Genomic DNA, 26684 nt, shown 5'->3' on the forward strand with positions numbered 1-26684 from the left:
GCTCTGGACACTCGGGGTCCCCTGACACAGGGCCCTTTCGAGGTCAGCTGGGTCCCCTTTTACAAACACAGTGTCACACCCAAGAGGTCCCACAGCCTTTCTGCGTCCACCAGCATCGCGTCTGCACGCAAGTCTTTCCAACCTCCCCAGACGGCGCTCACAGCCCGTTCCGTGGCCCGGCTCCGCTCAAGCTTCGTAGGCGCGTCCGGTCCAGCTCAGGGCCCGCCACTCAGGCGCCAGGTTGAGGAGCTGAAGAGCCCGACCAGTGGCCTGGAGCAGCGACGGCCCTTCCCGCTCTCCGCTCATCGCTGAGGCGCCGGGCCTGGCAGAGCACGCGATAGCCTCCGAGGGCTCCTCCGAGGGCGCCCTCCTGGGCCGCGGGGAGGGCAGCGGGGAGGGCGGCGCGCCACCTGCTCCCTGACCGCGCCGGTCGCCCACTTTCCCAGCCCTTCGGGGCGACGGAGTGCATCCTAGGGGGCTGACGCAGGCGCGCGGCATCGGGAGGATGACGAGATACGTCGCGGGAGGATGACGCAGGACGCGCGCCGTCGCGGGAGGGTGACGTGGCATACGTCACGGGAGCGCCACAACTACGGTGTGGATTCGGATCTGGGCTCGGTCCCTCCTGCATGTCCGCCGCAGTCGCCATGGTCTTGCAGACGCAGCTCCCGCCTGAGATCCAGCTGGCTCAGCGCCTGGCGGGGAACGAGCAGGTGACCCGAGACCGGGCGGTGCGGAAACTCCGGAAGTACATCGTCGCCAGGACCCAGCGGGCCACAGGTGGGCGGGGGTGCCGGCGGGACACCGAGGGGCGGCGGCGACTAGAGCTGGGACCGCGTGGGGCCTTCGCGGGGGGGGGGGGGGGGGGGGGCGGCGCGTCCCCACCGCGTTGGGCTCCCGCCCCGCCCCGGCCGCCAGGTGTAGTGGGACGGTGACACGAGGCTCCACGGCCACACTCTCCAGGCCCCGTCGGGCCTTCTCCTGTGGGTAACCCACAGCAGAACGTGCGCTCCTGCTGCTCCCTCCTGCAGTGTGCCACGCGGCTCATCCCCGTCGGTTTGTGTAGCTGGTGGCGTGTCCACCTTTCCCTTGCCAGCCTCCACGAGGGCCAGCACACGCTTCTTGCTGAACCCTTCATCGTACCGCGGTTCTCCAGGCCTGCCCCACCCCTGTCACAACTTCAGCACCACGCCTCTGCATCCTTAGAAATGCAGATTCTAGGGTCTCAGCGCAGATTCAGTGACCTGGCTTTAGGAAGCTCCACAGGGGACCCTGGTCCACACACTGCAGCCTTTGTCAACCTCGTTTGCCCTCCCTAGTGACCGAGTGAATTCTCTTTGAACGTTTGAGGCATCACACAGAGAAGCACAAAACTCCATGTAACACTGGGTGAATGACCACCAGTAAACTCACTTTAGGGCCACCATCCACTCAGGAAGGGGTTAAATTCTGAATTTTGAATCTCAGGAATTCCAGGGTACCTGGTTTCTGCCTGTTGTGCCTCAATGTTTAGTGAGTACAGGAAGTTACCTGAGGAGGGTCCCACAGGGACTGAACTGGAAGGATTGCTTGGGGAGGGGACAGACTACTCCAGTTACCTTTATAGCAGATAGGACTTTGGACTAATCCAAACACTGGGTGACTGGCACTAAGAGGTTGGGGTGGAGGTTCGTTTAGTCTGAATGTCACCGTTCTGGCACAGGTAGTTTCACACATGACGAGCTGCTGAAGGTATGGAAAGGGCTGTTTAACTGCATGTGGATGCAAGACAAACCACTCCTGCAGGTGAGTGCATGGGCAGGAAGCCACAGAGTGTGGGAGGACAGGCGGGCATTGAGCATGGCCAGGGATGCTGGATGAAGTTGTGTGCCCTCAGTGCTGTGTTCTATCTGGCAGGAGGACAGGGTCTTGGATTAGAGTGGCTCTGGCTTGTACTAAGGACAGGCATGGTTTGCTGAGTCAAGTCCCACTGTGCCACTGACAGTGGCAGTGATGGCCAGGACATGGGTGAAATGTCCCATTGGGTTAAAAACTGAGTGCTGAAATAATGAAGTTCAGGGAATAGAACTAGGTCTTCTGAGATAAGGATTTCTCTTACTGACCTTTTAGAACAGTGGTTTTCAAAGTGTTCTTTGCTCTTTAAAGTAACTTGGGTGTGAAGGAGCTTATTTAAACGCTGAGTCTTAGCTCATATTCTGTACTTACTAAGCAGCCTTCTCTCAGGCTGTGGGCTCTGCTGTCTTAGCATGGACACTGGGTGATGCCTGACACAGAGGCAGGCAGATAGTGACTTCTAGGTCTTGACCTCATCTCCTGCTGATAAGAGGTTCCCTGCTCTCTCTTTTTCCTTTTAACCATCCCCTTCTTGTGCTTAGCCTTGGGCAGGAGGGTAGTGACTGCCACTGTCTGTGGTGGGGGTTCTTTTTTAGTTGGGGGAAATTACACAACTCAAGTCTGCTACGCTGAGACCCACTGCTCCTGGCTGTCTATAATGAGTCAGTGGATCTTTGTGTTTACTTGTTATTGTAAGAACACAGTGCTTCAGGGACTGAGGGTGTGTTTCTTATTTTTTGCACAGGAAGAACTAGGAAGGACAATCTCCCAGCTCGTCCATGCTTTTCAGACCACAGAGACACGTGAGTACACTGCTGTAGTTAAGCCCACATGTAGATGCCAGAGTCACTGAGATTTAAGCCATCAGACATTGAAGTGTGTGGTCTGAAGTCTAGAGTGAGAATAAGCCAGCATCTGGGTGCTTGTCATGTGTGAAACATGGCTCTGAGTACTAAGGCTGCACCATCCACTTACCTAAATAGACTCAAGAGCAAATGAGGCTTGAGGTCCTGCATTTTAAAATCAAAATGAATTGACTGAGTTCTACCTGTTGTTTTGGTATTCCTGCAGTGTATTTCTCTAGCTCTTCATTCTGTCCATGATGAGTAGTTTTCATCTTGCCTGCCCATCAGAACCATTTGGGCAGCCTGTGAAAATCCTGACTTCCAGTCCTTGTTCACCCCAGCTCCCGGGGCACAGCCTGGGCATTAGCATCTTAGGCCTCCCCACACTGCACTGAGGGCAGCCAGCTTTGAGAGTGTCCCTGACGGCAGCTGGAGTGGTACTCCTGGTGCTAGTTGCATGCACAGTGGGTTTTAGTTCCCTTGAGTTGAAGCCACCTACACTAGGGGTGCCCACCTGGCATCTAGGTTTGGGAGACACTTTCATTGTGTTGAGTAACTGGTGGAGTAGATCATGCTCCCTGATTGTTTCTTCCTAAGCTCTTGCAGAACAGTTGCTGTGTTCAGCATAGCCCAAGTTGTCCGCCTGGCCTACCTCCCATGATTTAGTAAACCTAGGCCTGCCTGTGCCTGGGTGGTATCACCAGCCCTTTGCTCTTGCAGGGATTTTGTGGTGGGAGATAGTTGCCCTCCTTGTGTGTTAAGTCTTTGGACTGCATGGGCAGGAATGGTGCCTGGGGACCCTCTCCTTGGCTTACATACAGTGTCTTCTCCCTGTGTCTTCATGGTGTTCTCTGTGCGTGCGCACATATAGGCACCAGTCAGATTAGAATAGGATCCACACTAGTGACCCTATTTCACCTTAATTTTAGTCTGTGAAGAAGACTCTGTGTCTTTGCCTTCACAATCACATTCTGAAGTACTGGGGGTTAGGACTTCTGCATGTTAGTTTAGGAGAACGTAGTTCAACCCATAGTGTCCTGTGTCCGACACACTGTTATCATGTATAATGTAGGGTCATGCATTTTTTGGGTTCATGGATTGAATACTGAGAAACCTGTGTGCAGTTGACACTGCCTTGGTGACACTGTCTTTGGGTGTCAGGAGGTGTGCAGCCTGAGCCAATGTGGCAGCAGAGGAGCTGGGAGGACAAGGCCCGAGGGTTGCTTCTCTTGCCAGCCGCCTTGCTCCCTCCATATGCCTTTCTTGGAGGATGTGGCTGTGGTTTGGGCTGACCTCTGGTCTCTGTGCCCGAGTTCCCTGTCTGTTCAGCCAACTTATCTAGTGTTACTTTTCTACTCAACCGGCTGGGACTGAGAAACCCCAGAGGCTGCCCATGGGTGGCTTTCTGAGTGGGGGCTTTCTGTTCTCCCCTGCCCTCCCAGAGTGTCTGTGTCCCTCTGTGACTCAGTGTTGACATGGCTCTTCCCCCAGAGCACCTGTTCCTGCAGACGTTCTGGCAGACCATGAACCGCTAGTGGGCCAGCATCGACAGACTGCGCCTGGACAAGTTCTACATGGTGAGGAGGGGGCAGTCACCCTTCCTGTCCCTGGCTTTGTGCTGAGGACCTTAGGCAGGGTGGCCCTGAGCCCCATGGGCTGGGAGTATACTGGCTTAGAATTTTGCAGTGTTTGTCCCCATTTGGGAGGTTATTAAGTGGGTGAAGAACTGGATTCTAAAAACCCTGAACAGACTCTGGGTTCCTAGAAGGAGAGGCCGTGCGGTGGTTTCTGGCAGGGTGACACCGATGGCACAGTCCCCTCCCCCTTTCCCTTCATGTTACGCTCCCATCGGGGTCACCAAGGAGCTGGGTGTTGTTGACACACGTGTTGCTCTGGCCTCCCTCCCCCATGGAACCACAGCTTTGCACTGTGACGTGGGAGTAGTCCCCAGATGAAGGGACCTTGTCATTGTGTTGAAGCCAGTGAACCTAATGGGGATGCCCAGCAGGGCAGTGTCTGGGCCTCGCCAAAGGTAGCTCAGTGGCCAGCTGCAGGCTGGGCTGGCCTTCTATCGACAGCACACGCATTGTTCCTCACAGTGAGACACATGCAGAGCTCAGGAGGGCAGGAGGGTGGGCTCTGTGGCGCAGGTGGGCCTGGGCCAGCACTGCCTCTGCAGGACACATCTGGGTGCCAGGGCACCCTGTGTGAAGCTTCCACACTGAGATGCAGTTCTTTCACATGATGAATGCTGTTGTTTTCAAGGCCCATTTCCTGGGTCCTCATGTGATCAAGTTAGCAGCTCAGGGCTGACTCGGAGGCACTGAAGGGAGGCACCTGCCATAGTGTCCCAGGAATAGCATCCCAGCTGCTGGGGTGTGCTGTGCACAAAGGCAGTCTTAGCGTCCTTAGTTACTTTTTACCATGCCCTGGCACCTTATGGGCATTCTAAGGTGGGAGAATGACAAAAATATTGAGCTGTGGGAGGCAGATGGTGAGCCTGGGCTTCTCTCAGAGCAGACAGGATGTACCTGTGTCCCTGCTCTCTGTGGGGTTTGGAGCCTTGGAGGGCTTGGGGAAGAGTGCTTGCTTCAGACCTGGCTTTGCCTCCCTAGCGAAGGAGCTCCACTTCTCACTCCATTCTCACTTCTGAAGTAGCCGTTAGGTCAGCCCTAGTCTGGGGACCCGACTTAGCTCTGTCTTAGCGTGACATCTCAGCTGTATGCAGAGCTGCGTTCTCTCAGGGTGTGGTGGCACATGCCTGTAACCCCAGCAGCTGGGGAGGCTGAGGCAGGAGGATCACCAGTTCAAAGCCAGCCTCAGTGACAGCGAGGTGCTAAGCAACTCAGTGAGACCCTGTCTAAATAAAATACAAAATAGGGCTGGGGATGTGGCTTAGTGGTTGGGTGCCCCTGAATTCAGTCCCCGGTACCCAAAAAAAAAAAAGATGAGGTGTCCCCCGCTCTCATCCCATCAGCTGCTCTCCAGCTGGACACTTGCTGTAGCCCTCCCCTTGGGAGCGCCTGGTGCATGGAGGGGAGGCCTGCAGTGAAGTCTGGCTTGTGTTCCCCTAACACGAGTTTCCTTTTGTACCAAAGCTCATGCGGATGGTTCTAAATGAGTCCTTGAAGGCCGTGAGAACACAAGGATGGGAAGAAAAGTGAGTCCTCACGCCGAACCTGAGTCCTGGGGCCACTAAGGCTGGGGGAGGGAGTCCCGAGTTCCTCGTGTAATTCTTTGTCATAAAGAGGTTCTGGAGTTCGTGTTGAAGGAGGCCCCCAGAGCTGGAAGTTACAAGTAGTCCTAGTGCCCATGGAAGTGCCATTGCTCTGAGCCAGGGCGGTCAGTCCTGAGAGTTAGAATGGAGTCTACTGGGCACACTGGACCAGCAGCTAAAGACGCCCTTTTTGATAAAAAAGAGACATGTTCAGCTCTGTTAGTGGTCACTGCTCCCTGTTCTAAATGTGTCCTACCACTCCCTGCGTCTTACCTTCAGCATCAGTACCTGGGGTCAGTTAGCCTTTCCTTCCCCACTGTGAGCTGTCTTCTCTAGTCTCTGGCTTCCTTGGGTAGCAGTGGGCTTCCGCCCAGGAGTCCTGTGCTCTGCCTGGGTTCAGCTCCACCTGCTGTTTGAGAGACACCAGGCTTAGAGATCTGATGCCAGGTGCCATTTGGGGCCACCCAGGGCTCTGCCTCCAAGCTGGGGAGTTGGGTTTTCAAGCCTTCATTGGCAGCCGGTGTAAAGTGAGTTTCTGAATATTTAACAGTTTAAAGTTTTTTTGTTTTGTTTTGTTTTTAATATTTATTTTTTAGTTATAGTTGGACATAATATCTTCATTTTACTTATTTACTTACTTTTATGTGGTGCTGAGGATCGAATCCTGGGTTTTACACATGCTAAGCAAGCGCTCTACCACTGAGCCACAACCCCAGCCCAAGTTTTATAAATTAATAAAAATTACCTGGGCCGGGGATGTGGCTCAAGCGGTAGCGCGCTCGCCTGGCATGCGTGCAGCCCAGGTTCGATCCTCAGCACCACATACAAAAAAAAGATGTCAGGCTGGGGATGTGGCTCAAGTGGAAGCGCGCTTGCCTGGCATGCGTGCGGCCCGGGTTCGATCCTCAGTACCACATACAAACAAAGATGTTGTGTCTACCGATAACTAAAAAATGAATATTAAAAGATTTAAAAAAAAAAGATGTCATGTCCACTGATAACTAAAAAGTAAATATTAAAAATTCTCTCTCTCCCCCCTCTCTCTCTCACTCTCTCTTTAAAAAAAATTACCTACAATTTTTTTGTAAGTATAAATGACACATGCACAATTTAAAGAACTCAGAGAACTACTATGAAATATTAAAAAATATTTTTTAGGTTTTTTTAGGTACTTGGGATTAGACCTAGGGCCTTATACATGCAAAGTATATGCTCTACTGCTGAACTACTTCCCATCCCTGAAAAGTCACTTTCACTGGTTATGGTTGCTTATAAATGCAACTGGAGTGATGGTGTCTGCCTGTGGTCTGTGACTTGGGAAGCTGAGGCTACCCTCAGCAATTTAGCAAGACCCTGTCTCAAAAAGGCCTGGGGAGGGAGCCCAGTGATAGAGCATCCCTGAGCTCTGTCTCCAGTATCCAACAAAACACAGTGCTGCAGGCATCTCTCTGCGGAGCACTCCATGTCTTACTGAGTGTTGGCCTCTGTCTGCCTTCTGCTGCTGCAAGGTTTTGTCTTTATTCTCCTTTTTAAATTTTTTTGGGTGAGTGGGGAGAGTGGATTGGAAGTGTATTTGGAGTTGACTTGTAATTAGAAAGTGTGCCCAAAGGAGCTGCTCTGAATCCACGAACCTGCCATTGCCCAGCTGTCAGAGGGCTGTTGGGACAGATGCAGCTGGAGGCCCAGGCTGCCCTAGCTCCTTGTCTTTAGAGTCACACAGTGAACAGGCCCTGGCCCCATCCCACTTTCTCTCTTCATGAAGGAGATTCAGCAGGAGTTGGACTAGTTCACTGAGTGCCTCGAGGTGTGAATTTCTGAGGGTGATTTTCATCCTTGAATTCCCAGTGAGGACTCTGAGAACTGGTGACTCCAGCTCATTTTAGGACTCAGTAGTGTGGGTCATCCTGAAGGGGCCCAGGGCCTCGGGGTGACTTTGTTGTGATCACCTTTTTTGGGTTCACAAGTTAGAAAAGTAGCTCCATCCTTGTGGTAACAGCCACTGGTTGCAGAGGGTATCCTGGGGAGCACTGGTAACCTCTTCCCTGGGCAGGCAGAGTGATGGCTTGGGCCTCACCACATCCCGTCCCAGTCCCCACAGGCAGACAGGTCTTTGTTTCTAGTGCATGAGGTGTCAGCAGGAGCTCAGCAATGGCCTCCTGCCATGGTGTCTTTCTCTTGGTTAGCACGGGTCTCACCTCCTTTCCTGTGAGCCTGGTAGAGTGTCACTTTTCCTTCCTTAGCCAGTTGTTCTGTGTTGGAATTGCCTAGGGGCTCTGGGCTTGGGCCTCTGCACTGTTAGCGCCATTGGGGTTTTGGGTGTGTCTAGACTGCTAAACACTGTTTGCTCCCTGGGGATCTCTGATCTGAGGGTCCAGGGCCTCCCTGAGATCATCGGGCTCACATTTCAGGAAGAGCTACTACTTGCATGTGTTCTCAGCCTGCACTCCATGTGGCAAGGCTGGGAGGCCAGCAGGTGGCTTGCAGCCCACAGCCCTTCCTGGCCTCTGCCTTTCTCTCCACCTCTGCTCTGTCTTGATGCATATTCCTGAGCTGTACCCTGCAGGGACAACAGAGAGGACCATCTGGCCAAGGTGGCATAGTGTCCTGCCTCAGCCTGGCCTTTCCCACTTGCATCTTGATTGTTGCAGAGGTTGCTGGGGCCCACATGCACACTGTTCCGGTGCTGGCCATGGCCACGACACCCTTGATTGCCACCCTCCTTGCTGCACAGACCACCTGTGGGTGCAGAGAGTGATGTGTTTCCGGTGGAGGTGCCCACCTGTGTGCATTCTTGCTGGAGCTTTTAGAGGGGACGGGGCACCAGTGGCGTGTGGCCCTTATGGCTGCTGCTGTATTTGCCCTCTTATTCAGGCAGGTTGAGCAGCTTCTGGAGCTGCTGATCACTGAGATCCTGCACCCCAGCAGCCAGGCCCCCAACGGAGTGAAGAGCCACTTCATCGAGATCTTCCTGGAGGAGCTGACCAAAGTGGGAGCTAAAGAGGTGAGGCCAGTGTCAGTTGGGTGATGGAGCTCAGTGTGGCGCGTGCCGGGGACTGACCAGCTCCCCTTGCTTTCCCGCAGCTCACCGCAGATCAGGACCTGCAGTTCATTGACCCATTCTGCAAGATCACTGCCTGCACTAAGGAGTAAGTGGCAGGTGGCTGGGGCCTGATCCTTCCTCACTTGCTTCTGGGTGAGACTGCCTTGGGGATTGCTGCCCCTTTTGACTATGTTTGGGCTCTGGAAGCTTTTGGCCATGGGGTGAGGTGGGAGGATGCTCGGCCCTGCTTGTGGAGAGCCGAGTCCAGCAGGCTTTCTGGCTTCCATTTCACCCTCTCAGCTCCCTGGTTTTGCATAACATTGCTCGGGGCATCTTTGAGACCATCGTGGAGCAGGCCCCATTTGCCATTGAGGACCTGATGCATGAAATGGATGCGCAGGACGGGGAGGATGAGGCGTCAGATGGTGACAGTGAATCTCTGGAAGGTGAGTGTGAATAGGACCTGCTATCCCATAGACTCTGTAGGTGAGGGTCATAGTATACTAAGGTGGGCTTCTGCCCTCCGGTTGCTTGTCCTGGACTGAGCCTGCATGGCCTACTGGTCCCTTGCTTCTGCTTCACTCGGAGCTCCCTGGCAGCACAGTACCAGTGACCTTGGAGAGCACCAGGCACGTGTCTCTGCTCTCCTTGCTTGCTGTGGCCTCCAGTGCAATCAGCACTGTCCAGCTGCCCAGCTCCTCCCGTGCTCCCCACTAATCCCCAACCTAGCTCCCTGGAGGCCCTTCTGTGCCAGGCTGCAGTGCTCCCTGGGGCCGGCCTGCACCCTGTCCACCTGTCACTCAGACTGCCTGACTTCCCCATTTACAGTGCAGCCTCTGCTCTGCCTTACGCTGGGTTACTCCATGTTGGGTCACTCACGATGACAGCCATCAGCTGCTCTGTTGAGCTCCTTATTCCAGGTCCACTAGGACCTGGCACTCTGTCTGTGTCCCTTGCATCTGGGTACCATGCTGGGTGTAGTCCCTGACTTCCTTAGGTGACTTGGGGTGCTCTGGCAGCAGCAGATCTAGCCTGCCTGCTTCCGGTCTTGCTTTAGAGGCTCTGTGTACCACGTGACATGTCCTATTGGAAGGGCAGGTCACCCATGGCTTAGGACTCAGTGCCCATGCTGGTGAGCCCTTGGCCTTCCTGGGGTCAGCCCACACCCCTCTGTCCCCAGCGCATCATCTGGGGACATCTGTGTGCGCCTTCCCTGGCCCCCCTTGCCCTCTTCTATCATCCTGGAGTCTCCAGGCAGGTCCCTGGATCCTGCTTGTGGTGCACCAGAGCAGCCCACGGCCCTGCCGCTGTCACTCTCCATGTGTGCTGCCCCCGCAGCTCTGTTGTCCTGTGCCTGCCTTCTGAAGTCAGCACCAGCAAACCCCTGAGCACCCAGCCTGGCATGGGGGCCTTGACTGAAGTGGTCTCCCACTTCCCCTGGTCCAGCCCTCTGGTTGGGTTGGCTGCCCTTTGACCTTGCTGTGGGATTTCACCACCAACTTTGTTGCCTGAGGTCAGCCAAGGCCCATCTAGGAGACCGCCCAACAGCCACCTGCTGTCCTTCTCATCCTGTGCCTGCTCTATTCCCAGGGGCTTTGGAGATCATGAGGTCCTTTTCATTTTAGGCTCCATACGCAGGACTGACTTTGAGAAGGGCAAGGGGACAGGAGACGATCAGGACAGTGCTGGCCCCGTCCTCCAGGTAGGTATCTGGGACTGTAGATGGTGAGCTTAGCCTTTGCTCTCCTGCTCTGCTGCTGACTCCAGAATGGAGGGTGATAGCTATGGACTTGGAGACTGACCTTCATGGAGGTCAGCTTTGGAGGAAGGACAGACAGCAGGCCTGGTTGCCTGCAAGGGGCAGGGCCAGTGAGTGGGATTGGAGTCACGTGCTGGGAGGGTGGGTGCAGAGGCTGGCCCCACAGCAGTCCTTTTGCCATGGACAAGTAGGCGGCCTTCCCAGACCTCCCCTGCTGGGGGGCATTGTTGGCTTCATGAGGGGACACATGCTGAGTGGTTGGCGTTGGATTGCACTGGGAGCCAAAGCAGCGACCCGAGTTGGAATACAGTGCTTACTGCTGTAAGGTGAAGGAAAATTGGGCACTTTGGGCTAAGAGTAAGATTACTGTCACTTGCTACTTCTGCATCTGGTTGTGGCTGCTGGGAATTTAAGGTTGCGAGTGGGGCTAGCTTTGTAGCCCTCTAAATGTGCCGGGCAATGCCACTCTGGAGGTACGGAGACCCTGAGCCTGTGCTGGTGTGGGCCAGTGGATTGCAGGGTCCACGTGCTGGACTGAGGTCTGCTTGGCAAGGTGACTGACCTGGCCTCCCTTTTTGAAACAGTTTGACTACGAGGCCGTTGCTAACAGGCTGTTTGAAGTGGCCAGTCGGCAGAGCACTCCTTCTCAGAACAGGAAGCGCCTCTACAAAGTGATCCAGAAGTGAGTGTCTTTCAGGGCACCTGGCCTGTCCTTCTCCAGCCCTAGAGCTGCCTGTCTTAGCCCCACTGCCTCTGCTGACATTGTGCCCCCTGCACTGTCCCTGACGCCACTCAGCCAGGCAGAGATCTTCAGAGCTCCCGTAATAGGTGTCTCACCAAGGGCAGGGTGTCTTGGGCCCCTCAGCAGCTCTGGGTGTGTCCCCAGGACACAGCTTTGGCAGAACCAAGGCTGTGTGTGACAGAGTCTGTCTTGCTCTTGCAGGCTGCAGGACCTGGCTGGAGGTGAGGATTGGATTGGCTCCATGTGACCCCATCTTGGAGGCGTTCATCCCTAGGGTCCTGTGGTGGTTCCGTGCTCCCTCGGGGGCTTGCGGGGCAGGGCAGGGCAGGCAGGGTGGCAGGCTGAGGGTTTTGCAGCCCTTGTTCTCTAGTGCTTAGTGATCCTCAGCCCCTGGTGGCTGTGAGACACGGTGCTGGTCCAGGGCTTTGGAGTGGCTGATGGTGGTGTTGCCACTTGGGCAGGGAGCTTCTCCACTCTGCAGCATGTGGTGTAGGTGACCCAACAGGCCGCTCCTTGGGAGGGTTATGCAGGATTTCAAAATGCAGCCAGGTGAAGTATTTTACCTGGGTGCTTGCGTGCCCGCCCCTGGGTTCCTGTTCATCACTTATTTGACTGTCAGTCCATCCTCTGTCCACATGGTGGCCTTTCCCTGATGGCATCAGGAGCTGAAGGCCAGCAGTTTTAGTGAAGTTCATGCAGTGAAGGGCATGAGTCACACACACTGGGTGGGCATGTGCAGGGCGCAACACCCACAGTGGTACAGAAGGGACCCTTGTGCCCCTGCACAGTACTGCTTGTTTGAGAAGTAGACCAGCCTCGATGTGATCTGAGAAGGGCTTCCCAGGTGCTGCTGTTCTGGGCGGGGACGGGTCAGCCTTCACACTGTCCATCTCAGCTGTGGGGTTGTTGCTCAGTACCTCATGCCTGGCAGTAGAACAGGCCCGTCTTAAGTGCAGCATGGGCAGGTGTGTGCAGCACATTTCAAGCCACTCTCAGCCTCCTGACTCACCCGGATTCTCAGGCACCTTCCCCGAGGACGACATCCCGGAAAAAACCTACAGGCATCTGCTTGAAGGGAGATGGGAGCGCAAGATGAGGAGGCACTCACTGAAGTCAAGGCCAAAGAACAAGAGGAGGAGGACTGGAGGTGACTATTGACATCCAGGTGGTTCACCTGCTGCCCTGTCCCTTGCCCCTGGTCACCTCTGATGTCTTTTCCTAAGTCTCCTCTTCAGACACAAGTGCCCGCTGGCTTCGAGTTCTGGGGCGCCCTGCATGGTCGTGGTCTCGGGGTTGATCCTGGGACTACTCTCCACCATCCCGCTTCCTTGCCTGAAGCACACTGGCTGTGGGAACTGCCCTGTCCACACCATGGTGCCTTTCTCTGGGCTGCCTACCTCTTTTTTTCCCATGTGCCTCTCCTCTTCCATGTCCTCCGGCAGTCCTTGAGCTTCACAGCTCTTGACCTTGTCAGATTCATTTTTCCTCCCTGTCCCTCCCTGATGGCCACAGGATTGTGCTGGACAAGGCACCTATGCTAAGGACCGACCTGCATCTGTGCCCTGTGGTAGGCTTGAGTGCCTGCTTGCCCTGGGGCGGGCAGTGCCCTGTGTCAGATATGGCGCTGCAGGGAACTGAAGAACCCTCCCCGCCATCTGGATTGACCTGGCCTGGGCCGCCCACTACTGTTGAGCCCCTTCTGTGTTGTCCCCACCTGGGCAGTGACTTCCCAGCAGCCTGCCCTCAGCTGGGCCCCAGGACCTGAGCCAAATGCACAGGTGTGCAACTTGAATTAAACTCAGGGCTTGGCAGCTCGGCTCTGAGCCAGGGTCGTCCCTCCTCTCCCTGCAATGAGCCAGTCCCACCCCTCCACGCCTTGCTTCAGGACTGGGCCTCCTGATCCGTCCTCTTGACAACTGGTTTTTCTGGAGGTGTGTCTCCAGGCTTGGCCCTCCCTGTCACGAGCACAGGTGACTGTGGAACACGCCATCTGTGCTGATGTGGGTCCCCTGGTGGGCTGTGGCTGCTGTGCCTGCAGGGGACTTGTTTTGGAAGAAGTGTGCTTCCTGTTTCAGCAGGGGAAGGCGAGGAGGAGGCCTCTAGTCCAGACCTGGGCTCAGGGACTGAGAGGAAGAGGAGCCAGAACAGGGTCAGCCCCAGCGTTGCACGTGCAGAGTCTGGTGGCCAGAGCAGGGTCCAAAAGAAGAGGAAGCCGAGGCAGGGAGGAAGAAGAGGCCGTCGCTGAAGAGCAGGAAATGACGTGGCCAGGCCAGGATAGGTGGCCGCTGAGCTTGCTGTGGCTTTCCTTGTCTGCAGCTGAGGTGGCTGAGGGGCAGGAGCCTAGCCCGTTGCCATGGCCTCTGAGTGCCCACGGCTCCTGAACTTCTGTAAGGGGAGAAGCAGGGGGTGGGGAGAGTGGGGGCCCTTCATTTTGTGCCAGCCTCAGAAAATGCACCTGAGTGTGATGTCCTTGCGCCAAAGTTCAGACTTTGGGGACTCGGAGCGCCTGTCTCAGCCTGGCCTGCACCACTGGGTCCATGAAATAAAACACTGTACAGTCCTTTCCACAGCTCTGCTCCTTCTGGGGCATCAGGGTAGACACTGAAGCAGCAGGTGGGGCTCCTGAGCACTGTTTGCATTTTATATCCATTTTTGTGGGGAAACAATGTCTACCAGTTTTCAGAACCTGATGAGAGCTGCCAGAGTATTGGCAGTGCCCAGCTGGACAGGGCTCTGAGACTCCGCCCCGGCACTCAACAGCCTCACCGGGAGCTGGGGTTTCATGCAGCTCTTGTTGATTGGCATATCCACGGCAGGAAAATCTGGCTCCTGGCATTCTGGTGGGCCTGGAGACCACAGCTGTGGCAGGAGGCCTGGGCATGCCACATGTGTCCCCACCTGGGCACTCATCCCCCTTCTGTCCTGCCCCGTGGGTTCCCGGGGCTGGGGTCGGCTGGGAAGCAAGTTGGAGGCCATGGGGAGGGCAAAGCCATCTGTCACCTCCTACCCCATGGGTGGAGGGGTGCCTTGATGTAGGGGAGAGGTGTTTAAGACTTGGCCTGCTTGGTTGTGTACTACAGGATGAACTCTGCAAGGCAGATGTCGGGGGAGCCAACTGCTGGGGCTAGAGGCAGTGTGCCCACTTGCTCAGGGACAGGTTTTGTTATTTTTAAACTAAAGGTCATCAAGTGATTGCCGGAGAGCCCCACAGCATGGTGGGTCATCTGCCAAGAATCTGCTCAATTCAATGTTTACCTCATCCAGAAGCCCTTCCACAGGCAAGACTGGGCGTCCGAGCAGATCCTGGGTGCCAGGGCCTGGCGGCATGTGAAGTAAACCATTGCATGTGCACCTGGCACCTGCCCATCTCCCTGCTCAGGGAGGGTGCCTGGCTAACACCCAGGGTTTCTCTGTTCTGTGCTCTCCCGCCAACTCCCTTGTAGGTGTTCCTGGAGCCAAGGTTGCCCTGCCCCTGGCTTTACAGTTCCCTTCCTGCTGGGTGCCCTCACCCCACTTGCCCCTTTTGACTCCTATGTGTGTTGCCCCACTGCATGAACCCAGTAATACCCGTGGGCTCTGGTGTCCATGTGAAGACCCTCCTCACCCAGGCTGGTGGCTGAGAACCCCTCAGCACCGCCTGCTCCCCTTGGCCCTGTCTACGGACCTGTACACAAGTGTGTGGGCAGGGTGGGGGTACCTGGCCGTCAGGTCTCCTGGGTACTCTCTTGCCCTGTGCCTCTGCTGGGTCAGGGCTCCCCACAGCATTTGAAGCCCATAAGAACATGTAAGAAACAGCTCGTGGTGAACCCCCTAATCAGAAACCAGGTGCCTCTAGTCTCGGTGACCTTGCCCATTAGGGAAACAGCATTTCCCACAGTTCCTTTGTCCTGGGCAGCTTGCACACCTGTCTGCACAAGTGGCAGGGGCCCAGCTACAGGGTGCACACACCAGAGGGTCACTGTGGGGACTGTGCTACAAGTGCAGCTGGTGGGCACAGGTGCTGCGTGGTGGGTGTGGTGAGGCCTGCCAGGGCCCCCTAGCTTCTCATTTATTTTTTACCATTCTCATTCCCATGTGGGGATAGAGCCCAGGAGTGCTTAACCACTGAGTCACATCCCAGCCCTGTCTATGCTTTATTTAGAGACGTGGATCCTCCTGCCTCAGCCTCCCAAGCCGCTATGGTTATCTGTGGTCCTTTTAAGACTGGTTCCCCATCTTAAAAAATGTTGAGCTGTAATTCAGCCCAGCACTAGGCCTCTGCAGCCTGTCTTGGAGCAATTTGTCACCTCAAAAAGAACCTCCAGTGCCATGCCCACTTGTCCTCCAGCAGATGGGGCAGAAAGCCTGGGTGGGCCCTGCTGCAGAAGGCCCTGCCGAGGCAGAGACGGGTTGTAGGTCACAGGGCTGGGACGTTCACGTAGGCTTCCTTGAGCAACTAAATGGTGAGGACTTTCTGTGGCTCAGGGACTTGTGGACTTCAAGGAGCAAGCACGCCGTTGTGCTGCCACACTGTTCGGATGTGACATTCTGGGAGGCTGAGCAGTATCTCCAGGGCTACAAGGCTAGCAGGCCATCTCAGGGACACCGAGTCCCTCCAGTACATGTCGGTGCAGATAGACAAGGAGCCCAGCTGCAGACTGATGACTGGAAGCTGCAAAGGGTGGCTCAGGGCAGTCCAGGCCACCAGAGTGACTCCATTCCACGGCTGGTTCTGGTGGAGAATGACAGTTTTGGCTCACAAGCCGTTGCCTTGGCTAGGACGGTCTCTGCACCGTTCTTCCACAGTGGCAGTTGTGACGGTAACTCCCCATTTTAGCCTCCTGTTGGGAGGCTGAGGCTTCTGATTCCCGGTGAGGTTAGGCACTGGTGAGGTGGGCATGGGGCAGTGGGCAGGAACTGAAGAGCCCTGGGTGCTGGGGCACATCCTGGAGAGTGGCCCAGCCAGGGTGGACTTGAGCCCACCCCCGCTGTAAGATGGTGAGTGGAGTTAGGACAGTCCTGCAGGTAGTGGGACTGGAACACTGACCAGTTCTTGGGAGCCCCCACCTTTGCTTATACTGCTTCATAGACACAGTCTGGCAAGAGGGGACTGTCCCTCCCTGCTGGCTTAGAAGATCCCAAGATGAGAACCAGACAACAGTTGGGACCCACAGTCCAGACCCATGCCATGGCCCTGGCAGGTTGGATGGAAAGGAGGTCCTGCCACTGTTATGTGGCCCCACAAGAGAAAGGGCCCAGAGTGGGGTCCATGTGCACTGGCCCCCACTGCAGGGTGAAGACCCCCGGTGGAGGTCCCATGGGCATGCTTCCCCCATGGGCTTTTCCACTGGGGAGAGAGAGGACACCAGAGAACCCAGGGGCACTGGCTTGGAATTGATTCTGAAAGGCATTGCTGAAGACGGGCTGATTGCCTTCTGAACTGGACCTGGTGGGAAGAAGCAGTGACAGTCCCGCCCATCTCTCCCCACAGCTGCTGCCATTAGGGGTTTTGGGATGTCCCTCAAGTGCCATATGGTGGCCACCGAGCTGTTAGCTGGCATCTCTCTTTGTCGGGCACCCTGCATCCCCTGGAGTTCACTGTGGGACAGCTCTGCACCCATGTGGGTGTTTGCGCACACCTACCCATTGACACCTGTCACCCGCACACTCACCACTCATCCACCTGCCCTCCTGCCTCCTGGTGTCTCTTCCATGCACCCACCCACCTGCCTGCCACTTGTCTATCCAGGCGTTGCCCTGCTGCCCACACCTACCTGCCATCTCTCTCTCTAGCATCTTCTAACCTGTGACCTTAGGGAACACAAGTGAAGAACCAGGGTTCATTCTGTCTGAGTAGCTCATCACCCGTGGGTGTTGTGACTCTGTGGTGGCATCCCCCACAGGGGCACCTCTCTCTCCAAGCCATCTCCCAATGGTGTCACCTCACCCCTGGTGACATCCCCACATGGACATGCCCGCAGAGCCCCTGTGTTGACATGGAGTCTGCCTCACCGGGGGTGAGGAGAGCAGGCACCTGGCTGGGCTCTGGGGAAGTAGGGCCAGTTTCTCTGGCCCTGCCCCAGGATGTTGCCACACCCCTGCTCACATGGGCTGTGTCCCCTCCTGCCTGGGACTTGCACAGGCACGGTGCCAGCGTCTGCCTCTGGGGGTGCCCCTGGCCCTGGATTGGGTTCTGGAGAATAGGCTGCTGGGGCGTCTCCAGCCCCTCTGGGGGCTGCTTGTGGTCTCCAGGGAATGTCTGCCAGTGCTCCTGGCTCCCAACAGCCAGAGTCCTGCCTTACTGAACATGACCTCCGCTCTGCTCTGCCAGGGGCTGTGTTTCTGCTCATCTCCCTGCCTGGGGCTGGAAGTCACAGGTCAAGGGGATGGTTCCCGCGGTGCTTGTGTGTCTCCTGCCTCCAGGTCTAGTCAGGGCTGGACACAGGCATTGGCTTTTTTAAGTCTTATAATTATTAAATTCTGTCTTGATACAAGTTAAACATGTGCCTGGATTTGGGGAGTCGGGCATTATCATAATTTAGCGTAAAAGCCCCGACTCCGGCTGCTTCAACAGGAAAGGCTGCTGGCCCCATGTGAGGTCACAGCACCGCAGGCCTGCGCCCCTTCCAAGCCCACAGCTGCCGGGCTCACCCTGGGGAGTGACTGCACCCCAGCCACTGTCCCACCACTGACTGGTGTGCTTGGGCCACATGTGGCACTGGTCCCACAGGGGCTGGTCACAGGAGGAGGCCACACCCAAGGGCCAGCTGCACTCTGATGCCAGGCACCTCAGGAGCAGGACATGGGGGCCTTGGGGAGGTGGTGGTGGCCTGTCTTCTCCAGGCTCCACTAGGTGGTAGCGAGGCAGGGGCCTGCACCTTTTCCTAGGGCCAGACTCCTGCTGCAGGTGGATGCCCTCCTGGCCTGGCTGTCTTCCTCTGTGCGAACGACTTCCTGGGTTGACCTGCCCCTTCCTCCCCGGGACAGGAAGAGCTGGGGAGGACAGCAGGCGGGCACTCGGAGGTGGCTAGCAGCTGAGTGGATACTGCTGGGTTTCCTCTTGAGAGAATTCCCCTGGGGGAAGTTCTGCTCAGACCAGGGCATTTCTCTGGATGAAGGTGCGGAACAAGCTGCTCCTGGGCCTTGTGCCGGCACATATGTCCCCAGGGACAGCTCCCCCGCAGCAGCTGGGCACTCTGGGACTGCTCAGAGCTCCTCTGGGAAGGAGGAAGCCTGAACCGGTGGGGGGTGGGGAGCAGGAGCGGTGTTTCCGCGGGGGCCTGGGTTTGGTGGCTGTGGCTGGGTGTCCCAGAGGTGTCTGTGCTGGTACTAGCTCAGTGGTGGAGCACTTGGCACAAAGCAGAAGGCCAGTCACCTTCCTGACCTTGAGGTGGTTGAGAGGCAGGAGAAGTGTGAAGGACCCACGTGTTCCCAAGTTGAAGTTGGTGGTGGTACCTGGTGGGTTACTGTATGATTCTTTTTTTTTCTTCTTCTGATTTTTTTTTCCAGTTGTAGATGGACACATCTTTATTTAGTTATTTATTTTTATATGATGCTGGACTGGATGCTTCATGCATGTGAGGCAAGGGCTCTACCACTGAGCTAGAGCCCCAGCCCCGTGTGATTCTTTTTTATCTATGTTTGGAATGTTACATATTTTTCTACAAAAAAGCTGGATGTGGTGGAGCAGGCCTATAATCCCAGTGACTCAGGAGGCAGGAGGGTCAAGTTCAAGGCCAGCCTGGGAAATTTAGGGAAAACATCTCAAAAAATAAAAAGCACTGAGGATGTGGCTCAGTGACAGAGCACCCCTGGGTTCAGTCTTCTGTACTGGGGGGGAAAATGGAAAAGAAAAGCAAAAGCAGAAGTATTAGGCGGGTCACAGTGGCACATGCCTGTAATCCCAGTGGCTTGGGAGGCTGAGGTGGGAGGATCACGAATTCAAAGCGAGCCTCAGCAACTTAGTGGGCGCTTAGCAACTCTCGGACACTGTCTCTAAATCAAAAAGGGCTGGGGGTGTGGCTCAGTGGTTAAGCACCCCTGGGTTCAATCCCCAGTACCAAAAAAAAAAGTCGTTTTAGGAAACACAGTTTTCACAGTTTCCCCTCTGTTGTTGGTGTTTAGGATTTCAGAAATGGGCTGTTTGAAAAGCCAAGCATTTCTGGGAGGAGGGAGTCCATTAGTGGCCTGTTCCTGTTTATCTAGAAGCAGCGCTTTCCTCCCACTTCTTGTTTGGGTCCCTGCTCTGCACTCTTCAGGTCTGTGCCCAGGATGGGTGGCTGTGTCCCATGGGGACGCTGTAGGCTGTCTGGGAACCACCAACTTGCTTGTGTGGTTTTACATCATCTGTGTCTTAGAAAACTCTCCCAGCCAACTGGCCCCAGGAGATGCCCTGCCTGTGTTTTCCCAGCAGGCTCTTTAAGGGAAATGCACCTTCTCGGAGAACATGCCTGCTCCAGACACACCACCTCATCAGAGACCACTACAGCGGGCAGGCGTCCACCTGGCCAGCAGTGGTCACCCACACAGGGCCACTTCACAAAGGTCAAAGGTGGGAGGACACGGGCAAGTTCCCCAGCACTGGCTCACACCATCCTAGGCACCCTGAAGTTGGTACTATGGCCTGTGACACTGCCCCTCGCTGGTGGTATAGTCCTCCCTCCCACGGGCATCCTGAGCCAGGAAGCAGGCATTCCAGGAGAAAGGGGGGTCTGCCATCTTCAGCTCTCGGGTGCTTCAGTCTGAGAATCCGGAAGGAACCAGCATCCTTGCCACCATCCAGGTCCGGTGGGTGTCGTGGGAAATGGGCTCTGCTGGATCAGGCAGAGGGGTCATGGCTGTCTTCGCAGACAGGCCCTCTCCCTTGGTCTGCAGCTCTCCCCAGAGCTGTCCTCCTGACAGGCCCCTGGGGCAGGTGGGAGATTCCTCTGACTGTGGGTGAGGGTTCGCTTTCTGGAATGGCCAGGGCCCTCCATCTTCCTACTATGTAAATTGGGATGCTACAGCCCCTAGGGGATGGCATGTGTCCTTGTGGGCCCCAGTGGGTCCACCCGCCATCGTGATGCACTCAGCTTGCTCCACTATGCTCCTTCATGTTTCCCACTGTGGTGCTTGGGGACCTTCAGAAAAGTGCAAATACCGCATGGTTGTCCAGGGCTCCCTTGTACCCAGAGCCCCCGTTCTCCAGGACCTGAGAGCTAGCAGGCTGTGTGTTGGAGGCTGTGGGCAGGAGGCCCTGGGGCTTCTCGCGACTCTGCTGGATTGCCCAGGAGATGCCCTGAGTGGCGGGGTGGGGGCTGCAGTCCCCAGCACACTCCTGATGGGTACAGCAGCCTGCGCCAGATACTTGCTCTGCTGTGCCCCCTGAGGGTCCCAAGCGAGCCGAGTTAGGAGAAGTACCCCACCTCGGCCTCAAGAACTATGGCTTCCACGTGAAAATGCAGGTGGGGCAGAGGGGGCCTTTCCCCAGAAGCCAGGGCAAGGGAAGGACAGGATGGGCTGGCAGGGCTGGCTATGGGCCTGGGGGTGGCAGGGCAGGCTGTGGGCCTGGGGCACCACCCGCTTGCAGGCTCTCCCCACCCTGCTCCAACCATCACCTGCCCCCTTCCTCCCTCGTTCACCTACCGCCTCTGGGATGAGCCCCAGCCACAGAGCTCATGGGATCCTGCCATGGCTCTATCCATGGGCTGGGACCCCAGAGCTCTGCCCAGCCTGACTGAGCCTCTCTGGGCTCCAGCATCCTCAGAGGTAGTGAAGGCACTCAAACCCATGGGTACAGGCCTGTGTCCCCACCCATTTCCTCAGATACGGCAGCACGGGCGCCAGACCACAGTCTGAGATGGTGTTCACTCTTAAATAACCACCCAGACCTGACCACCACTGAAGATAGTGTCAAAACCATGTCCCCTGCCCAGGTAAGCCCCAGGATGGCCACCCAGAGCAGCTCACGGTGCGGGGCTCAGGACCTGGTGGGCAGCACAGGAAGCCACGGGCTGTGTCGGTCTCTGCATCTCTGTGTAGAGTGGCAGGCCTACCTCCTGGCTGAGGGTTTAATAAGTGGACACGGTGAAGCAGGCAGTGTGCCTGGCCCCGAGCGGCTGCGGGCAGGCTGGGGTCCTACCTTTTCTCCCTCTGCTTCCTGGAGTGGAAGCCACCCTGCCACCTAGAGAGCTGGACGTGGAGCTGGAGGACCTGGTGGGTCCTGAGCCTGTGGGAGCCCGCAGGGGAGAGGGCCCTTCTTTCTCTGGGGACAGTGGGTGCGGGGAGTGGGAAAGCCAGCTTCCTGGGGGAGCAGTTTGTCTAGGGGGAAGCCTGCTTTTGGAGAACACATCGTCACCTAAGGAAGGGGGCAGAGCTTCCGCCAGCCCCGGGAGAAGGAGCCATCAGCAAACCCTTCAGCTATTTGTCTTCAGCAGTCTCTTGAAATCCATCAGCTGTTACAACAGTGATTTGTGCCTCTTAAGTAGTCAACTATAAATAGTGGGACAAACGGAGCGGGAAGCAGAAAGAACAGGGAAGGTGCTCAGAATAGCAGTTAACCTAGAAAGCAAGTCAAGTTGACGTGGAGCGGTTGCTGCTGAAAGAAGAAGGAAAGGGCGAGACCCCCTGGGTGCCTCTGCTCCTGCCCCTGCAGGACCCTCCGTGTCCCCTGGTGGCCACAGCCAGGCCAACATGGTGGGCACAGAGCGCCTTGAGCCCTCAAGACTTTCCAACTGGCTGGCCACGGGGGCCCTGCCTGGCAGTGGGGAGCGTGGTCCTGGCCCTGGAGCCCTGTGGTCACAATGTGGCCTTGTGCCCAACACCAGAACAGTAGCAGCTCAGAGAGCCACGTGGGAGAGGGACACCCGGATGCAAGCCGAGGCGCCGTCCCCAGCCTCCACCTGTGCTGCTCCCTGTGCTGCTCATGCTTCATTCCCAAGGTACCCACCTGCCCCTGTGAGCGAGGCCCTGTCCTGGGAGGCCACACCTCAGGGAGGTGACTGTCCACTTGGGGATGGTGCTGTGGTTCGTGGGCAGGGGGCTCTGCAGGTGTGGCCAGAGCAGTGCTGCCAGCAGCAGGTCATCAGGCGCTGGGTTCCCAGAGGCCATCAGCGCAGCCCGCCCCGGGGGAGCCTGATCCTGTGTGCCGCTTGTGTGCAGGAGGGTGTCTCCCAGCCCCTCCCGGCACCCTGCTACCTGGGAGGAGCACCCACTCCACCTCCTGCCCCCAGCAGGATAGAGGGAGGGCTGGAGAACTGGAGGTTGGCCCCAGGCATCTTCCCGAGCCTCCAGAACACTCCAGGACTGAGCCAGGGCCAGATCAGTGGGCTCGCCGGCTGCTGGGGCTCCCACTTCCCACCTGCGTCCTCGCTCCCTCCCTGTGGCTCCCTCTGGGCCCGTCTCCTGCGCACACCCCGTGTCCTCTGTCCTGCCAGCCTCTTCCTCCTGGGGGCTCCCAGCGTTTGAGTCTTACACACCCATCCCTGGATCCCTGACCTTGCACCTCCAGCAACCTGCCCCAAACTCTGGCCTCCTCCAGGGCTGGGCTGGGGGCCAGGGCCTTGCATCTGGGTCCTGCCTCGCTGGCAGCCCCCACCTCTACCTGAGGTCCCAGCAGTCTCTGGACAGCATTTGGGCAGTGCTGCCCTGGGGGCTGCCTCGCTCCCCTGCTCAGAGGAGAGGCAAAGGCTGTCATGAGGGGCCGGCTCTGGGGTATCCTGCCCCAGGACCCCCAGCCATCCCCAGGGGACAGATTGGGGTGGCAGAGCAGCGCATGGGACCCTTGCAGGGGCACAGGACACTTGTGCTTGGGGCTGTGTCCAAAGGTGGCAGGTTCTGAGCCTTCAGTGCTGCCCTGCTGCCCTCTCTGCCCAGGAGGTCACCTCTGCCACTTGACCCTCTCCTGTGAGAGCTGCAGCTGCTGCTGGTGGACCCCTCCCTGCTGCCGACCTGCACCCTCCTTGGACCCTGAGCAGCCTCTGTCCATGTGGAGAGTACAGGGCCTGGGGCACTTGCAGTGCAGCGAGCTCATCCCAGGGACTGTTGCAGAGACCTTGGTGGGTGGTCAGCAGGGGCCCAGCCAGGGGACAGGCCACATGGGTGGGGGAGGGGGTGCGAGGGAGCCCCATCTGCTATGGGCAGAGTGGCCCAGGAGACAGTCTGTGCACGCTGGCCCCGGCAGGTGCTGCCCTGGAGGTGAGGGGTGCTGCTGGCCTGGGCTTGGCTCCCTCGGGGTCCACTGGAGATGCAGCCCGCTGCTGCCTTCTGGTTGCAGGTGGCTGTGGGTTCGACACTGGATGCCACTCTGCTTGCCACCTGGGATGGACAGGCTTGTGTGGCAGGGTTTCAAGGAAGGACCACAAGGAAAAAGTTGGCAGTGCCACGCTACTCAGCCTCCCATGGGTCATGTGCGGGACTCTAGGCCTCCTCGTCTGCCATTGCTCCAGATGACCCGTAACACACCTGGACATTCGAGGCCACCTTGGGTGTGCAGGGCCAGCAGGCCCTCTAGGAGTGGGGCTGTCCCTTGCCTTGTCCCTGGAGGGCCCAGGAAACTGGACCGCTGTGTGTTTGGGGCAGCAGCGATTCCACCCAGGAAGCTCCAGGGCTTCTCTGCTGGCCTGGACTCAGGCCTGGACTGATGCCCCCAGCATGTCACAGACTGACTCCACGGGGGCTGGGGGAGGTGCCAGCAGGGGCCCAGGGCCAAGGCAGATTTCTGAGGAGTGGGCAAGAGTGCAGTGTGGCAGGCCCCTGCCTCACAGCACAGTGCTCTACCCCTGAGCCCCAGCCCCAGCCCCCCGGGGTTTCTTTCAAGGGAGGATCAAGGCTGCCCTCTCTGATCAGCTCAGCTGCCCTGGCCAGGGTCGGGAGAGGGGAGGAAGGGACGGAGCCCGGAGGAAGGTGTCCCCACTGAGGTCCCTCCCTCAGCTGGCTTGGGATGCCCAGAAGGAGCCTGGGGCCCATGGCTGGTGCAGGTCCAACCCTGTGTCCAGTGCTCTCCCTGTCCCCGCGCCTCCCGGCAGGTTCTTACAGTCACATGTGCCTGAGCATCAGGCTGGCAGGGCTATGATGTCCTCTGAGAAGGGAGGGGCCAGTCCGGGTCCTTGGTTACCAACATCAGAATCCTCTCTGGCACCTTCAGCTGGAAAAGGAGTTTGAAGGGATTGCAAGGAGTGTGCAGCCTTATTAGGAACCAGAGAAACAGATGGAAGCTTCCAAGAGCCAGCCATGCCTGAGAGTTTGCTGAGAACTGCCCCCTGCACCCCCTGCTGCTGGGCCACCCTGTGCCCTGGCACCAGGAAGGCTCTCCTTGTGAGAATGGCTCCTCTCCTCCCTGGAGACGGCCACTTGCTCCACGTCACCCTCCAACACACCTGCCTGCTGAGCCAAACTGCCACCTGTGGGCATTCTCAGACACTGACAGGCCATTCAGGAGACACAGGAATATGAAAAGGAGCAAATTATGGAGGCACACATCAGCCGAGGGGTCTCCAGAAACCGAAGGAAAGGCGGAAGCCCCCAGGCCACACAGGTAGGATTCCTTTTGTGCAGCACCCTGATGAAGCCATGAATCAGAGGCCAGAACCGCAGACACCAGGGGCTGAGTGGGAGGCAGGAAGTGTGGCTGGAAGGGTGGGGGACCCGGGAGACCTGGGTGCTACCTGTATGGTTGTCGCAGCTGGCTGCCACGAGGTTCCCCACACGTGTGCTACCCCACCTGGAGCCGAGCGTCGGGCGCCGTCTGCACTGCTTCTCACAGCTCTGGGATCCACTGTCACAGTCCATAATTCCCCCCCTTTTTTCTGCAGTTCTGGGACCAAACCCAGAGCCTGGTGGCTGCTTCCCATGCAGAGGGCCCCAGAGCCCACTAGGAACAGAGCCGCTGTTCAACTCCCAAGTCACCCCGAATGGGGAAATGCCTCTGGGCTTTGTCTTCACAGTGCAGGGACTGAGAGTGGTGCTAGTCCTTGGGAGGTGCGGGCCACTTCACACATGACGAAGAGGCCCTCTCACATTCTACAGAGATGACGCCCGATTGGCTAAGTGTTTTCAGGACACTATTTTGCCATATGAATTTAGAACCTTAAAAAATAATCCTATTCTGGGATTTTTTTTCCTTAGTGCTAGGAACAGAACCCAGGGTGTGCCACCACTGAGCTGCCCTCTAGCCTTTCTTATTTTATTTTAAGATAGGGTCTTGCTGAGGCTGACCTCCAGCTTGTGATCCTTCTACCTCAGCCTCCCTAGTCGCTGGGATCCCCAGCAAGCGCCACTGCGTTCAACTGGGAAATGATTTCAAAGAACTCCTCTAGCTGCTGAGAACCACCTTGTGGGTAGAGACCTGGGACAGGGCTGGGCTGTGGCCCTGAGAGTCCTGGCCCAGCTTCTCCAGCTCAGGTCCATCCCCAGCCCGACACAGGAGAGGAGCAGAGGCAGAGATGTGTAGTGTGGACCTTAATGTCCCCCAAAGCTGGTGTCACCCTTGAAGGCTTGGACCCCAGCCTGTGGCACCATTGGGAGGTAGTGGGCCTTTCAGGGGCCTGGGGAGGATGTTGGGTCACAGGGGACAGGGACTCTCCCTCCCGCCTTTTCTTTGCAGCTGCCATAAGGTGAGCGGCTCCCATGCCGTAATGTACGGGAAGGACCCGGTGCCTGTGGACTGCGGAGCCAAACCAAGCCTTTCTTCTGGACCTTGCTGTGTCAGGTGTTCTGTCTCCGTGGTGACCCACCCAAGCTGACCCAGAAGAAGGACATGTGGAATATCACGCTGCCACTGAGACCCCTGCTGCTGTGGACTGAGACCCGGGGATCCCCACTGAGTTCTGCTGAGGACTGAGAGCCATCCCAGTGGCCTGGTGGGACAGAGGGAGGACAGTGCCCAGTGAGTGGACCGTGTGCCACCGGGAGCACAGCACCAGGGACCTGGAGGGAGGCCGCCCCACGAGGCTGAGGCCCTGGGCCTCCCTTGTCTGAGGATGGCTCCCCCGAGTTCTAGGTGTCTCCGGCTGTGGCCTGTGTGGGGCAGGCTGCTCTGGCCATCGAGGTCTCCAGGAGGAATGCAGGAGATGGGTGTGGAAGCATCAGGAGAAGGCTGAGGGGCCAAGCCAGAGCCACAGTGCCGGCCACAGCAACACCGGCTCCCTGTGAACTCGGGCCTGGGTTGGCAAGGGGCGCACTGGAGAGTCAGCAGAAGACAGCTGGACTGAGCACCCCCATGGGCTACTATAGCTACTTCTCTGGATTTTCAAATTTTTACAATGAAATCGTATTATTATTTACTTATTTGT

The 26684-nt window shown here is 57.2% G+C and overlaps 1 protein-coding gene across 1 annotated transcript; it reads left to right on the forward strand.

Annotated features, from left to right (window-relative positions):
- Positions 1 to 610: 610 nt before the first annotated feature.
- Positions 611 to 21581, forward strand: LOC143640220 (ribosomal RNA processing protein 1 homolog A-like). Its single transcript, XM_077108107.1, is given in 16 exon segments — positions 611 to 784; positions 1707 to 1785; positions 2579 to 2636; positions 4170 to 4255; positions 5777 to 5838; positions 8767 to 8896; positions 8977 to 9041; positions 9236 to 9421; positions 9961 to 9980; positions 10561 to 10637; positions 11279 to 11376; positions 11638 to 11657; positions 12458 to 12583; positions 13512 to 13585; positions 15764 to 16235; positions 21283 to 21581. Coding segments are annotated over 16 exon segments (2007 nt in total). The 5' UTR covers positions 611 to 629.
- Positions 21582 to 26684: the final 5103 nt, after the last annotated feature.

Source organism: Callospermophilus lateralis, unplaced genomic scaffold, assembly GCF_048772815.1.
Source record: "Callospermophilus lateralis isolate mCalLat2 unplaced genomic scaffold, mCalLat2.hap1 Scaffold_138, whole genome shotgun sequence".
In the NCBI taxonomy this organism is placed as follows: domain Eukaryota; kingdom Metazoa; phylum Chordata; class Mammalia; order Rodentia; family Sciuridae; genus Callospermophilus; species Callospermophilus lateralis.